Source organism: Eleutherodactylus coqui, chromosome 1 (genome assembly GCF_035609145.1).
Source record: "Eleutherodactylus coqui strain aEleCoq1 chromosome 1, aEleCoq1.hap1, whole genome shotgun sequence".
NCBI lineage: Eukaryota > Metazoa > Chordata > Amphibia > Anura > Eleutherodactylidae > Eleutherodactylus > Eleutherodactylus coqui.
Genome location: NC_089837.1, coordinates 357,531,588 through 357,546,308, shown reverse-complemented (window position 1 = coordinate 357,546,308; position 14,721 = coordinate 357,531,588). Strand labels below are relative to the sequence as shown.

At 40.2% G+C, this 14,721-nt stretch overlaps 1 protein-coding gene across 2 annotated transcripts in view; it reads left to right on the top strand.

Annotated features, from left to right (window-relative positions):
* Nucleotides 1-322: 322 nt before the first annotated feature.
* Nucleotides 323-14,721, top strand: part of SLC5A7 (solute carrier family 5 member 7) — a 44,794-nt gene continuing 30,395 nt past the window's right edge. Inside the window, exons 1-4 of one of the 2 annotated variants that reach the window (XM_066592599.1) lie at nucleotides 323-396; nucleotides 1,817-2,069; nucleotides 2,871-2,984; nucleotides 4,570-4,725. In XM_066592599.1, the coding sequence (XP_066448696.1) occupies nucleotides 1,892-2,069; nucleotides 2,871-2,984; nucleotides 4,570-4,725 (448 nt within the window). In that variant the 5' untranslated portion in view covers nucleotides 323-396; nucleotides 1,817-1,891. Of the gene's footprint in view, nucleotides 397-966; nucleotides 989-1,816; nucleotides 2,070-2,870; nucleotides 2,985-4,569; nucleotides 4,726-14,721 lie in introns of those variants that run through there. The other variant, XM_066592608.1, reaches the window with a different exon arrangement.

Genomic DNA, 14,721 nt, shown 5'->3' with positions numbered 1-14,721 from the left:
TTTAAACTTCCGATTATGCCCATCACTATTTTTAGCACTGCACTATTTTTTCACACTGTCCCTTTCCTATATACGTCCCTTTCTCCCATAACTCTTTGCCAATAATTGTTAATTTATTCCTCTCCAAAGCCATATAGCGCTCTGTGACGTCTGAAAACTGATCTATGACGAACAACCTTCTAGCTTTATAAGAATTTTCTTTTAATAAAGCCAAGAAGTTCTCCGTTGAGTCCAGTTTATTGGAGGCATACCTAATAAAATACTTATTACGGTTATAATCGTGTCTACTATCAATGTCTATGTAGAAAGCAAAAGCAGACATTTGCAGAAGTGGAGAAGATCAGTAGGACTGCAATTGCCTGTACTGGAGAGCCAAGTGTTTCAAGCACTCTACAGGTAAGAGTAACACTTTACTTCTATAAATGTGAACCAATTTTTGAAAGAGCTTTTTACACATACTGTAGCACCATTATGCTATGTAATGGGGTGGCATGAACTACACCTCTATCTAGAGCGTTAGTCATATGACTAAACACTCTAAAGGTTGCCCCTTTCCTCAAGTGACTACTTGTTTGGATTAAGTAGCTTCCAATGTTTAAGTTACGATCAGGACCTAGGACAGATCCATTGTAACAATGTATCCATATCCACAATAGTTTGATGGAAATTACATCAGTCTCTGCATTTTTATACTGAATATGATGCACATCCTCCACCTTCAGGAGCAAAAAGAATACATTTTCCCTGTGTTTTTGACAGTATGATTTGACAGAGGAAAGCAGACTGCAGCTCTCAGGGGGTGGATTTTCTTTTTACTTCAATGAGAAGTGAATTGTGGAGCGTAGAAGCAGCGGGGGGATTGTGCTGCTTATGAAGCAGGGTGTGTGCAGCCAGCAGCAGAGCAGGGAGTGGGCATATACTGTGAGTTAGAGGTTGCTGCCGAATGATGAGAGTCCTTTGAACAAATGTTTGTTGACCTATACATAATGTGAGTATTCTACATTGCCAATATCAATGCACTCTGTAATGGGTTATTTGCTCCTTTAAATATACTTCAACTTTGATAGCAAAGTGGTGAGAATGAGAAATTAAAACAGTTTATTGTTCTGACTGATCCTGGCATATTTATATAGTGCTGCCAATAGTGAACTTGACTAGTTTAATAATTAAAAAAGACATTGTGACAACAATCAGTGTAACTTTATTAACAGATTGTAAGCCTTGCATCCTTTGAGGAGCTGTAAGGGGCAGGGTCCTTTCTATGCTCTTGGTTCATTGTTAGCAGATGCTGTTGTCAATATTTGTTTGATGTTTATGTATGTATTGCGTACGTATTGTATATTAGCATTACTATTATGACTATTATTATTGATACATTTTGTATGTATTATATATGTATCATATATTAGTATTATTATGACTAATATTGTTAAACATTAGGGAGGTAAATCAAGTTTCTGTTTATAGATTAATATCTATAAAACAGTCTAGGTGAATGTGAGATACATAACACAAATCACAAAGTTGCAATAATATTTCCTGGCAGTTATGATCTAGTAATACAGGCAGTCGAAGTAAAATACGATTTCTTGCCTTTTATGGTGGAATGATACAGAGAAATGCATAGCATTGTGAGTTAGGTAGGAGTGATTGATGATGGCAGGAGCTCGGTGCAGACAGAAAGGAGCAGCTATTTACAGGTGACTGACTTGTTGATATTTTCCTGTGACTTCTTAGATGGTTATTATTCAACATAGAGGTAGTGTATCTGGAGGAATGTGAAGTTGGTTATTTGTGTGCTCTCTCTCATTCACAGCTCCCATGAACAGGGAAGAAGAGTGCTGTAGCCATATAGAGACATTCATGAAATAGTCAGACTTTGCACTAGAAGATGGCTTTCCACCTCGAGGGGCTGGTGGCTATAATTCTTTTCTATTTGGCTATCTTGTTTGTGGGCATCTGGGCTGCCTGGAGAACTAAAAACTCACGTGGTGATGGAGATCCCCGGGAAGGAATTATTGTGGGTGGAAGAGATATAGGACTACTTGTTGGAGCTTTTACTACTACAGGTAAGGAAGCACTGTCTTGCTTTATGCTTGATATATGAGCATTATAGAGAGCCTACTTTAATTAAATACAGCACATTTTTATTGATCACCTACTACTTGGCAAACTGAAGGTGCACATAAGGTGTATAAACGTACAGATTACGGATTTTACTACCTGTCATGTTGTTGAATGGAAATGGTAAAGATGATGCAGTGAGGTCGAAATCCACAGCAAATTGGGCAAAGAGTCACAGAAGAAGAGTGCATTTAAAGATTCATTCTTCTCTTTTGCTGACTCCTCTATTATCTGTGGCTGCATTACCTGGGCTGTGAATTTACTGTATTCCTCTGTATTTTTTAATTACCTTCCATCTTCCTTTTATACATTACTACATTATCTGCTGTGGCATAATTTATGTTAATTATGTTTTTTCTGCCAGGACTCCACTAGATTTGTGTAATGTTAAATAGACACTAGTTATACTGTCACTTTGCAACTAAACATTAACTGAAGCACTAAAATATGTGCCCTTATACAAATATCCTGTATAGTGACTCATTTAACTTGCTTCCGAATTTCCAAGGCACATGTGTGGGTTAAACCAACTTGATTGAATAAGTATATTTACAGTAAAATTCTAAAGATTATAATTAAAACTACCATGTGTTCTCCTACCACCACCATTGGTGTATGTATATATATATATATATATATATATATATATATATATATATATATATATATATACTTCTTATTTCTATGTCATTTTCAAACGTAGTCTAATCATTTCTCCGTTTTTTAATATTAATGCAATTCATTAGCGACATGGGTTGGTGGTGGATACATCAATGGGACAGCAGAAGCAGTGTATGTCTCAGGGTATGGACTGGCATGGGCTCAGGCACCCATTGGCTACTCACTCAGTCTTATTGTAGGTAAGTCAAAATTGAGTTACATGTATTGATATTTGTTTCAGTCAAAACTAACTATCGTTATCCACAAATCAAATAAGGGTTGAGGAATACAAATATCAGGGAGATGTAGAGGTTAATGCACGGCTAATTCAATAAGTAGACATATCTAATCAATGTTCTACTGAGATGCTGCATTTAAATAACGTTTCAGGCCTTGAATGCAGTGTGCTGTTTTATGTCAGGACATATCAAAGATAATGCAATGGTATTCCTATTAGGAGAACATTATGATGAAAATGAATTTAAAAATCTGCTTATCTTGCATTCAAACCAGGGAGGGAATATCCATGATACACATTTTTATACTGGGTAAATAATTATTGCGCAAAACATCAAGATACATAATATTTCAATGACTCATCTATGGGCTTACAGCGCTTCATCATTCATGTAATGCTAGACTTTGATGCTACTACTGTCTCTTCACCTTTAACATTGTCTCTGAATACTGGATTTTTCCATAAGTGAATAACCCTATGACAGCCTTAAAACGCAAGCTGCATAAGGAGCATCCTAAAAGCTGCCATGAGAAAATGTATGTTTTCAGCATCTTCTTTGTCCACAAAAATCTAATTCAAAAAGTATTTAAGTTACATTATGAGTTCAGTGTAATACATTAGCATGGGCAATAAAATGGTATTAATTTGTTATAGTCTTATCTAGTATATAATACTTATTAACCAGGGGATATCAGCTTAAATTTAACATTTTACTGAAGATATAAACATTATATATGTATTGAAGGCCAAAACCACAATGGATTAACAGTTTGTTCAATTTATGGCCAACATCACATTTTGAGCTCACAAACTATACCGTAAAGACCATTAAATTGTTGAATACACTCTTCCAGTTAGCAGTGTTGAATACTGGAAATGAATCTAATTAACTTTTAGACATTGCTGGACAACTGAATATTCTGTCTATGAATATATGCTGACACTAGTGACCTAGAATATCGGTCCAGGGATCTGTCTAACCATCATTACGGGGTCAGGAAGTATTTTTTATTAATTTTGGGCTCGCAAAGAGTTTGCAGTATGTGTAATTGTAATTGTAATCCAACAGCTATTTCAGAGGCACCCCTTAAACTAAAAGAACTAACAATGCTTGGCAATAGATATTGAGTCATATGGTCATGATGTTATGTTCAAGTGCACAACAGTCAGTACTGACTTTGTCCCTTCATACATCTTATTAGAGATGTGCTGCCTTCAGCCTTTTACCAGTCAATAAACTGTAGTTTCCCATTAGGCTCGGTCATTTTATAGCATTTATAGGTAAGTAATTCTGTTATCCTGACAAACAGCATGCTCAGCAGGCCAGTATAAGCATTCTTACATGTCTTGTTTGTAAATGACTGTGGAGATGTAGGCATAATTATAGTACATATCGGTGCAGAGATTTTACATTAGATTAATAGCTTAGGGTATTGCACTTGAGTTGTTATTGATCCCATTAGCTAGTACACCATAGCTGCAGCTAGCCGGTACCTCTTAGACCAACTTGTCCAATAAATAAAAATATACTATGCATTTTTCTCTAGGCGGACTGTTCTTTGCTAAGCCCATGCGATCAAAGGGATATGTAACCATGCTAGACCCTTTCCAGCAGGTTTATGGCAAGCGAATGGGAGGATTACTTTTTATACCAGCATTAATGGGAGAGATGTTCTGGGCTGCCGCAATACTTTCTGCTTTGGGTAAGGCTCTTATACTGTATGTTTTCATTGACCTACGTTATATGGTGTCTCATGTATCTGAAAGAGCCTTCTACAACTAAGGCCTCATATCCACAGCCGTATCTGTATAATGCGGCGGGTGTCACTCTGCGCAGTACGCCGAGAAATAGAGTATGCTGCGTATCAACATGCAGTGTCTACATGCATATGTGCATGGATCAATAAAAGTCCATTGACTTGCACTGACTCAATTTACCGCGTATCACGCGGCCGTGCAATGTATGCGTCATACACGGTGAAAAAACGCATGTGGATATGAGCTCTAATAGTTACAGCTTAGAGTCAATAAAAGTTCTGTAAAATGAACCACATACACAGCTGGAATAATGTTGCATTTAAAGTCACACTTTGTGTTAAAGGGACTAGGTCACCAATAAAAGAATTTATTAATAAAACCTTATAGAGAACATTTTCCATTTTTCTATTCTGTTTTTATTTTGTGATTGTAGAATTTTTTATTTTGCTGTCTATACATGTCTATGGGGACTGACATCTTTCAAGAGCTACATTTAATAGCATTTAGGGCTCCTGCACACTTGCATTTTTTTTGCGGGTTTTTTTCACGCCATATCGCTGCGTTTTTCTCACGGGATTGTCAATGGGACTTTCTAATGTTAAAAATGCATTGACAATCGCATGAAACAAACGCAGTGATGTCGCGTAAAAAAAACGCGCAAGAAAAAAGCAAGTGGGCAGGAGCCCTTAGAGATATGCTTTACAGCCGTTCCCACAATTGACAGAAGGGGACGCGTTGACTTGTGTAATCCTGTGTTATATACATATAGGTGTTTACCTTGCAGTGTAAGGTCGGCTGCACATGATTGGGTCGGATTCCACATGCGAGAGTCCGCAGCGGAATCCGTCTCTGAGCACAGCCGGCAACCCTGCATACCTGATTTCTTCTGTATTGCAGATGACTGCTGCAGCTCGCTGTCAGTCATGACCACTACAGGTTTTTCTCTAAATTTTTTCCTGCTTCATCGCTAGACGAGGGTACCCGCAACCTATACGCAATGTCAATTGCAGATGGACTGCGGGTCGAATGGCTTCCACTGAATTCAATGGAAGCCGTCTGTGCGGAATCCGCACAAAAATAGAATATGTTGCTATTTTGTTTCCGCACGCGGAAACCGCAATCGCTGTCCATCAGCCGACATGAGAATGTACTATTCTTTGAATGGATGCAGAATACCACGTATTGTCCGCGCGGGTAATGATCATGGATTCTGCAATTCAAATCTGGTCGAGTGCCTCCAGCCTAATCTTGGCTGTGATGTTAGTGAGATGACTGCTGCAAACATTTCCCTACAGACCAGGAAGTGACAGATTAGTATTAGGTTCTGTAGTCAGTTTGAAAAATGCAGGATTTTAGCCTTTTTAAAAAAATATAGATTGTGATAGAATATTAAAAAAAAATCAGGAAATTTCTATAAAATTATGATTAAAGAGTTCCTGTTCCATCGGCCATTCTCAGCTCCTTCCGGTAGCTGAAGACGGCCCGACATAAGCCCATATGGCTCTTATATACCGCAATATTAGGACATCTATCAAAACGAGCCGCAAACGGATGATAGAGCCGTACCACTCCAAAGTTAAAGTGCAGGTACTCTTCAACCCAAGGAACATATACGGCACTTGGTCGTGGGCTTTAATCCTGGGCAATAGCAGAAGTATGGTGCGAGATTAAGGCCTCTTTCACACGGGCTACAAAATAGCGTGATTTTCTCGCATTGTAACAATGCTAGAAATTGCATGTATGTGAAGCCCATGCTGAATGACAGCTGAGAGCTGCCCCTGATTGGTCCCTGCGCTGAGCCAATCAGAGGCAGCACTCACTCACCCATTTATGAATTCATGAATGGGTGAGTGAGAGCTGCCTCTGATTGGTGAGGGCTGTGACCAATCAGAGGCAGCTCATTCAGCAGGCGGGGATTTTAAATCCCCGGCTGCTGAATACTACTCACAGCAGTTCAGGAGAACTGCCGGCCGGCCGCTGCTGAACTCCGTCTGCCGGGACAAGGTGAGTATTTTTTTTTTTACTTTTTACACATTTCTGGATGAATTTCAGGGAAGGGCTTATATTTTTAAGCCCTTCCCGAAAATTCATCGTGAGATTGCCCGCAGCCCATTGCTTTCAATGGAGCCGGCTGTATTGCCGGCTCCATTGAATTCTATGTGCTGGACAGCGCTGCACTGCTCCGGCCCATTTCTAATGAAACGCGGCTAGAAGCAGATTTTTCGGGCGATTTTTCGGCCCCGGTCACGCGATTTGCGGATGCGCATCCGTCATGCGATCCGCAAATCGCAGGAAAAAACGCCTGTGTGACCAAGGCCTAAGAGTCCTGGATGGCTGCAACATCAGCTGATATCTTATACTACGGGGCTGGCACTTCTCCCTTCCCTCAATCCTGACTGCACCCAGGGCACATGCCCCAACCTACCCTCCTAGCTATGCCACTGCCCCATTCTACCAATTATAGTCCTTTTTCTATAGTCAGATATTTCTCCCTGAATTTGCCACCTCTAAGAGTAAATGGGATTGTTGGAGATATTTTCATATATTCAAAAATTAAATCTGTTGTGATTTTTGGAGGAAATGAACCGATTTCACTGTCTGGCTACAAATCTTGTGTTGTAAAAGACATATTTATTGAGAGGGATATATCAAATGTTGTGACAATTTGATAATCAGAACTACAATGTTTTGTATACATCCAATGCTTCATGAGATCAATCATGATCACTCACTAGATATACAATGCCTTTACTCTCCATAAATGTGAGGCCACACCCCCTCAGCCCCAATAATTTCCCACTGTTGCTCAGTTTTCCTCAAGGTCCATTTTATTATATTCACCCAAATGTATTTTAACTTATTAAAGACAGCCTTAAAATTCAGGTAAAGAGAATGTGTCATCAGAAAATGAATCTATTATATAAATCATATTTTTGTCTTAACCTTCTAAGGACCAGGGGGTTTTGGTCCTAAAGGACCAGGCACCTTTTGGGGGGATTTTACCTATGTGGTGTTTTTTTTACTGCCCTCATTTTTTTCTTCAGATACCAAAATTATTTTTGTTCCATGACATAAAGGACTATTTTCTTCTAGATTTTTTCACTGATTTGTTTCCACGTTTTTTTGTTTTATTGATGATGATTTATCTGCTCAGTCGTTGCTGACTTTTGATCACTTTGTGGTTCAGCATATGCCATGGTTTAAATATCCCTAAAATGTGCAAAAAATAAAAAAAATATATATATATATATATATATATATATATATATTCACCTCTCTGCAGCTGCCAAGGCTCAGGCGCGTCCAGCCGGGTCTTCTCCTGCACTAATATGAAGTGCTTTCAGCAGGCGGGGATTTAAAATCCCTGCCTGCTGAAAGGGCTGCCTCTGATTGGCTGAGCATTGTGACCAATCAGAGGCAGCACTAAGCTATTGAATGACAGCTGAGAGCTTCCTCTGATTAGTCACAGAGCTCAGCCAATCAGAGGCAGCACTCACCCATTCATTGAATTCAGCCATTGATTGAATTCAATGAATGGGTGAGTGCTGCCTCTGATTGGCTGAGTGCAGGAACCAATCACAGGCAGCTCTCAGCTGTCATTCAATAGCTGAGAGCTGCCTCTGATTGGTCACAGTGCTCAGCCAATCAGAGGCAGCCCTTTCAGCAGGTGGGGATTTTAAATCCCCGCCTGCTGAAAGCACTTCAGAACAGTGCAGGAGAAGAGCTGGCTGGACGCTCCTGATCCTCGGCAGCTGCGGAAAGGTGAGTATATATATTTTTTTATTTTTTACACATTTTAAGGATGATTTTTCAGGGAAGGCCTTATATTTAAAGCCCTTCCCCGAAAATCACTGCAAGGCTTGCCGGCTTTCAAAGGAGCTGGCTGCACTGAATTCAATGGGAGGGCATCGCGATCCTCTGCTACAGCTGTGACAGCTGTGACAGATGATTTCTTCATCTCCGTAGGGAGTCCCATTGTCACTGGACAGCGACAATGCTGTCACAGTGTTCAGTGACAAGGGGAATCCCTGTGGAGATGAAGAAATCCTCTGCCACAGCTGTCACAGCTGTAGCAGAGGATCGCGGTGTTCTCTGTATGTCAGTGGGGCCGCCGCTGCTACCACCAGCTCCATTGACTAAAGGTTAAACTCCTGGATGTGACAGCATCCAGGGGTTTCACATCCAAGGAATCCCCTGCTGCAGCTGTAACAGCGCTTTTTATGTGCACAAAAACACAGCCAAGTGCGTTTTTTTCTGCATGCCACCTGCTTTGGTAATGCGAATTTTTGTGTGTTTGCCTTCTGCACACAAAAAATTTGCACATTAAAACGCCCGTCTGACTGAGCCCTAATGACGCGGCCTTTTTTTTTTCCATTTTCATTTTTAAAAAATCGTAACTCCTTTATTTATCCATCGACCGTCGCTGTATGAGGGCTTGTTATTTGCGGGACGAATTGTATTTTTCAATGGTGCTATTTAATGTATCATATAATGTACTGAAAAACGTAAAAAAAATTCCAAGTGGAGTAAAATGAAAATAAAACTACATATGTATTTTTGTTTTATGATTTAGATTTTTTATTACAGATATGGCAAAACTTTTATGACAAAACTTTTATTATTTTTTTGATCTGATTTTTACTTTTTTTTTTTAGCCCCCCCCTTGGGAACCACAACTAGCAAAGCTTTGATCGCTCCTACAGTATGATGTAATGCTGTAGCATTACATCATACTGCAATCTGATAGGCAGTCTATCAAGCCACCCCACGGGGATGGCTTGATAGATGGTCTGCCGAGACAGCCCTGGGGCCTTTCAGGAAGACTGTGATTTAAATGCTGCTGTCAGAATTGACAGTGGCATTTGAAGGGTTAATAACCACGATCGACCACACGGCTGATTGCAGCTATTGACCGTGGGTGTCAGCTGTAAGAAACAACTGACAACCCGCGCTGTATGAAGAGAGGTCGCCCCGCAATCTCTCTTCATACATACCCCGATGCTGCATGACGTAAAAGTACGTCATATAGCGGGAAGGGTTAAAATTAGTATATTTACACTAAAATAAAGTATATAAGGAATGGGTTCGTCATTTTTTTTCAAATGTTTTGATATATAATTTGTATAGTTTTGGATTACAGGGCGACGTTTTGTTTGTCGTTGGCGATCGGTATATATTTTTATTTTATTTTGTAATTTTTTTTTTAATTTATAGTTGTAACTATTTATTTTACCATCTATGTCCCCCATGACGTCACAATGTCATTCATGTTGTTTTTTTTTGTCCTTTTCCACTTTAAGGGAGGCTTCACACGAGCGTGTCTTTGTGCGTGCATACACGCGCACAAAAACTCGCATCTATTACAACACATGCATTCTCTATGGTGTGTTCACATGTCTGTGTGAGGTGCTCAGCCAATTAAAAGCTGCTGTCTGTGATTGGCTGAGCACCTCAGCCAATCACAGGCAGCTCTCGCTGAATGAATGACAGGCAAGGGCTGCCTGTGATTAGCTGAGCGGAGCAGAGGGGAATTTTAAATCCCGCCTGCTGAAAGAACTGCTTTGAAGAGTCGGGGACAGTGCTGAGAGGACGCGGCTGAGCCCCGGCAGCTGAAGGGAGGTATGTTTTTTTTGGGTTTTTTTAACACCACTTTTCTTTGTTTTTCAGGGAAGGGCTTATATTTAAAGCCCTTTCCTGAAAAACAATTACAGGATGCCGGCAGCTGGATCACCTACCGCTGTGGTAGGGAATTCTTTATTCCCCGCAGGGATGAACAATTCCCTTGCTGCATCTGTCACAGATGTGGCAGGTGCAGCAGGGAATTCTTTTTCCTCACAGGGACACCGCAGCGGCGGACAGGTATGTTTTTTTTGGGGGGGGGTTTACACTAAAATTCAGGTTTTTCAGGGAAGGGCTTATATCTAAAAAAAAACAATTACGGGCTGCTGGCAGACCATTGTCTTTAATGGAGCGGTTCCATTGAAGGCAATGCACGGACCTGCATTCACGCGTGTTTTTGCACGTACATGGGTGCGCACTTATATAGGCAAAAAACATGCTCGTGTGAAGCCACCCTAACTGGGACATCTATCGGAGTCCCAATTACAGGGAAAACATCCCCCTGCAATGGCATCAGTAACTTACAGAGCTGATCAGGGAGTGCTAGGACCCTGCATCTCTGCTGTGCTATATGACACACAGTGGTCTCCTGATCCCTAGGTTACAAAGTGGAAATAATGTTTCCACTTTCACTTTTTAGTATATAGCTCTTATTTAGCCCTATGTAGCTGGGAAAGGAGAAGGCAGAAGCGGTTAAAAAACACTTCTACCTTCTCCTCCTGGTCCTCAACTGTGTCTGACAGCTAAGGACCCAACCTGCTTCTGCTTGATTGCAGGAGCAGAGACTTTAGACCTGTTTCACATGGGTGACGCGATAACAACGCGAGAAAATCGCAGCAATACCGCATCAGTTGTCCTTGTGATATCGCTGCGTTTTCTCGCAGCAATACAGCGATTTCGTGGTGCTACAAGTTGCAAGTGGTGCTACAAAGTCCCAAAACTTTATAGCACCACCTGCAAGGATTTTCGGGGGGCCCTAGCTGCAGTAAGAAAAACAAAAAAAATTAATACACTACCTAAGAAGCGTTGTCATCTCCAGTGCGAGTCTCCTCTTCACCTCCGACACTTGTCTTCAGTCTTCTGCCAGCCCTTTCTGGATTGGAGGATCAAAATCCCCGCCTCCAGGAAGAGCTGGCCGAGATTGATTCATGAGCCCCGTGGCTCATCCAATCAGGGCAAGCGCTCAATGAACCAATCACAGCCATTCATTTATTGAATGGCTGTGACTGGTTCATCGAGCACTGGCTCTAAAAGCATTACCCTTTAACTCCATATATTGTTCCTGGGACCCTTCATATCGGTCTGTTCACATCAGTGTCAAAAGTTCCATTTGGAACCTGCATTGCTGAATTGTGTTAAAATGCAAGACAAAATATTGCTATTTTTTCCTGTAAAATGCCAGACGGCTAGACAAAAAACAAATTATAGTCAATGGGGTGTGTTTGGCACCATACATTTCCGTCATAAGATGGATCCATTAGGCAGCTGAGTGCCATTTTCTTGCTCTCATAATGAAGCAGGAAAACAGGAACCCCTTAGCTCAGATGTGAAGGAGCCCTCAGTTTGGTATTTAAAGGAGCGATGTAGCTGCTGATTGTTGTATGAATTAGAGTTTATTCAGCTTCTGTTTGAATTATGAATGAATTATTATTCCCTTAGATCTGTTGTTGACAGTCAATTTGATAATGATTCAATGAACTCCTTAATGACTGACCTATTTTGTATCTTAATGACGAGGCATTTTTTTTTGTTTTTACATTATCGCTTTTCAAGAACCATAACATTTTTATTTTTAGTTGTTTTTGCAGGACAAGTTTTATTTTTTAATACAACCACTTTTAGTTACCTATAATGTATTGTAACCTTTATAAAAATTTTTAGGCGGGGAGGGGTGATGAAACACCCCCCCCCCTCCCTCCCCCACCTCACCTAGAAAGTCCTCCATAGTTTTTTTTGCCACGAGATTTACCATACGTACAAATGAAATGTTGCATTTATTCTTGGCTCAATGCAATTATGGTGATGTCAAATTAATACAGCTTTTTAGTGTTTCTTTCATTTATTTTAAATAAACATGGTTTTGCGTGTTTTTTTACCTTTTTAGGGTGCCTACCCACTTGCGTTGCCGATTTTCGCGCGTGAAAAACGCTGCATTTTCGCGTGTTTTTTGCGCGTTTTTCGTGGCGTTTTTTGCGCGTTTTTTGCAGCCCTCCATTGACAATCATGGGTGCATTAAGAGAAAAATAAGGACACATATGCAACTGACAGTTCCTATGTGAAAAAACCCCACGAAACGGAAAAAAACCCCAGATGGACAAGAACACATTCTATACTAATTGCTCTTGAGAAAAAACGTAAAACATCACAGGAAAAAAAATCGCAAGTGGGTAGGCGCCCTTTTTTTTATTACATTTTATTTAATGTTTTTCACATTTTGAAGATGCGAATATTTAATCACTAGTTATACTATACTGGGCTACATCTGTGGCTTCCTTGGCAGACCCAGAGGTGTTGATAATGCCTCTGACTACCATGGGAACTAATTGGCAGATCACAATTGCATTGTGGGGTGCCAATGGTTGACAGAGGGAGGCCCCTCTCCCTGTTATAGCTTTTATATGGTGCGATCACTATTGATCTCAGCATTTAAGGGGTTAAACGGCTGGGATCAGAGGTTTCTTCACACCTAGCCATTCTAGCGGGAGCACTGCTGTCAGTAGGCAGCAGAGCCTTGACTCTTCCTGGCAGCAAATTTCAATGATGGCCTTTATTGCGCTGTTGTATTTTTATGGTAGCCTAGCCTAAGGCCCCTTAGTGACTGCCGTGAAAAAACATGTTACTGCTCACTAAGGGCTTAAACGGGTTTACTGGGAACATCTGTGAAAAAGCTGTTCAGCCTGTTCCCTGCTCTTCCACCATTACTATTTTGCTGGCGCCTGGGCCCGCCAAGATATGTAGCATTATGTGACTCTTCTTGAAGTCAAAGGGTATCCATTACATGCATAAATTTCATTTCAGCAGAGAGAGGAGAGGGAAATTAAGCCGTCAGACCAGCTACACTGACAGAGCTGAAAGAAAAGTTAGTCTGCAGTTATTGTATACAGTGATATGTTGAAGCTGCAGAAGCCAACCAATGCAACATTTGTAATCAAACCTATGACAAACATGATTTTTAGATACATGCATCCAGAGGTGTCCATAGCCTTTAACTCCTCAGTGACTGGCCTGCTTTGTACCTTAAATAGGTATTCCAGGACTTTATTGATGAACTGAGGATAAGTCATCAATAGATGATCAATGGTGACCCACCACTTGTGATCCTCACAGATGAACCAAACATTCCACACACTGTCAATTTAGTTGGTCCAGTCATCATTATTGCTGGTCAGTGCTGGCAGTGTAATAGACGGATTCACTCCACTAAAATCAATGGGAGTTCTGCTTCCCATTATACTCCTGGCTTCTCATGGCAGTCAGAGCTTGATGTGGGATGAGTTGCACTTTCCATTGGTACCATTTTGGAGTACATGTGACTATTTGATCACTATCACAATTTTGGTGTTTTTTCCTTTTTTTATGGCACTCACTGTACACTATAAATGCTATGTTAACTATAATCTTTGGAACAATCTAATTACATCAATACCAAATTTATATATTTTCAATTTTTTTCCTATTTTTGCGCAATACAAACCGTTTTGATAAAAATAAAAAAATAATTGTATTTGCGTCACTGCATTCCACAATCCATAACAGTTTTAATTTTCCGCCCAATGAGTTTTGGTAGGTCTTGTTTATTGCAAGAGGAGTTGTAGTCTCCATTGGTACTATCCTAAGGTACATGCAACTTTTTGGTTGCTTTAAATGCATTTTTGGAAGGCAGATAATTGAAAGATAGCTATTTTGGCATTTTTTTTATGACGCTTACCTTGCGGAACAATGGAAATACCTAATTTTCTTATAATACGGGTCATTACAAATGTGGCAATGCCAAAGTTTTTAAACAATAAAGGGGGCTTTGAACGCAAAAATAAATGCGTTTTGGGGTATTTAACTTTTTTATATCAATTTTTGGTTTATAAAATCGAATAGGGTACAGAAAGGATAAGGGTAGGGGGAAAGCAGGGTTTACAAACACTAATATTTCCCACATCATTAGTGTCAAAATTTGTAATTCTGATTACGTAGAGAGGAGAAAGGAGGAAACCAAGGAGGAAGGATTAAACTTTATTCAACTATTTATTCAACTCCCTCAAGAGGAATTGAGGATGTAATAATTCAATGTTTAATATACTAGACTGCACAACTTATGTAGTGCAGTC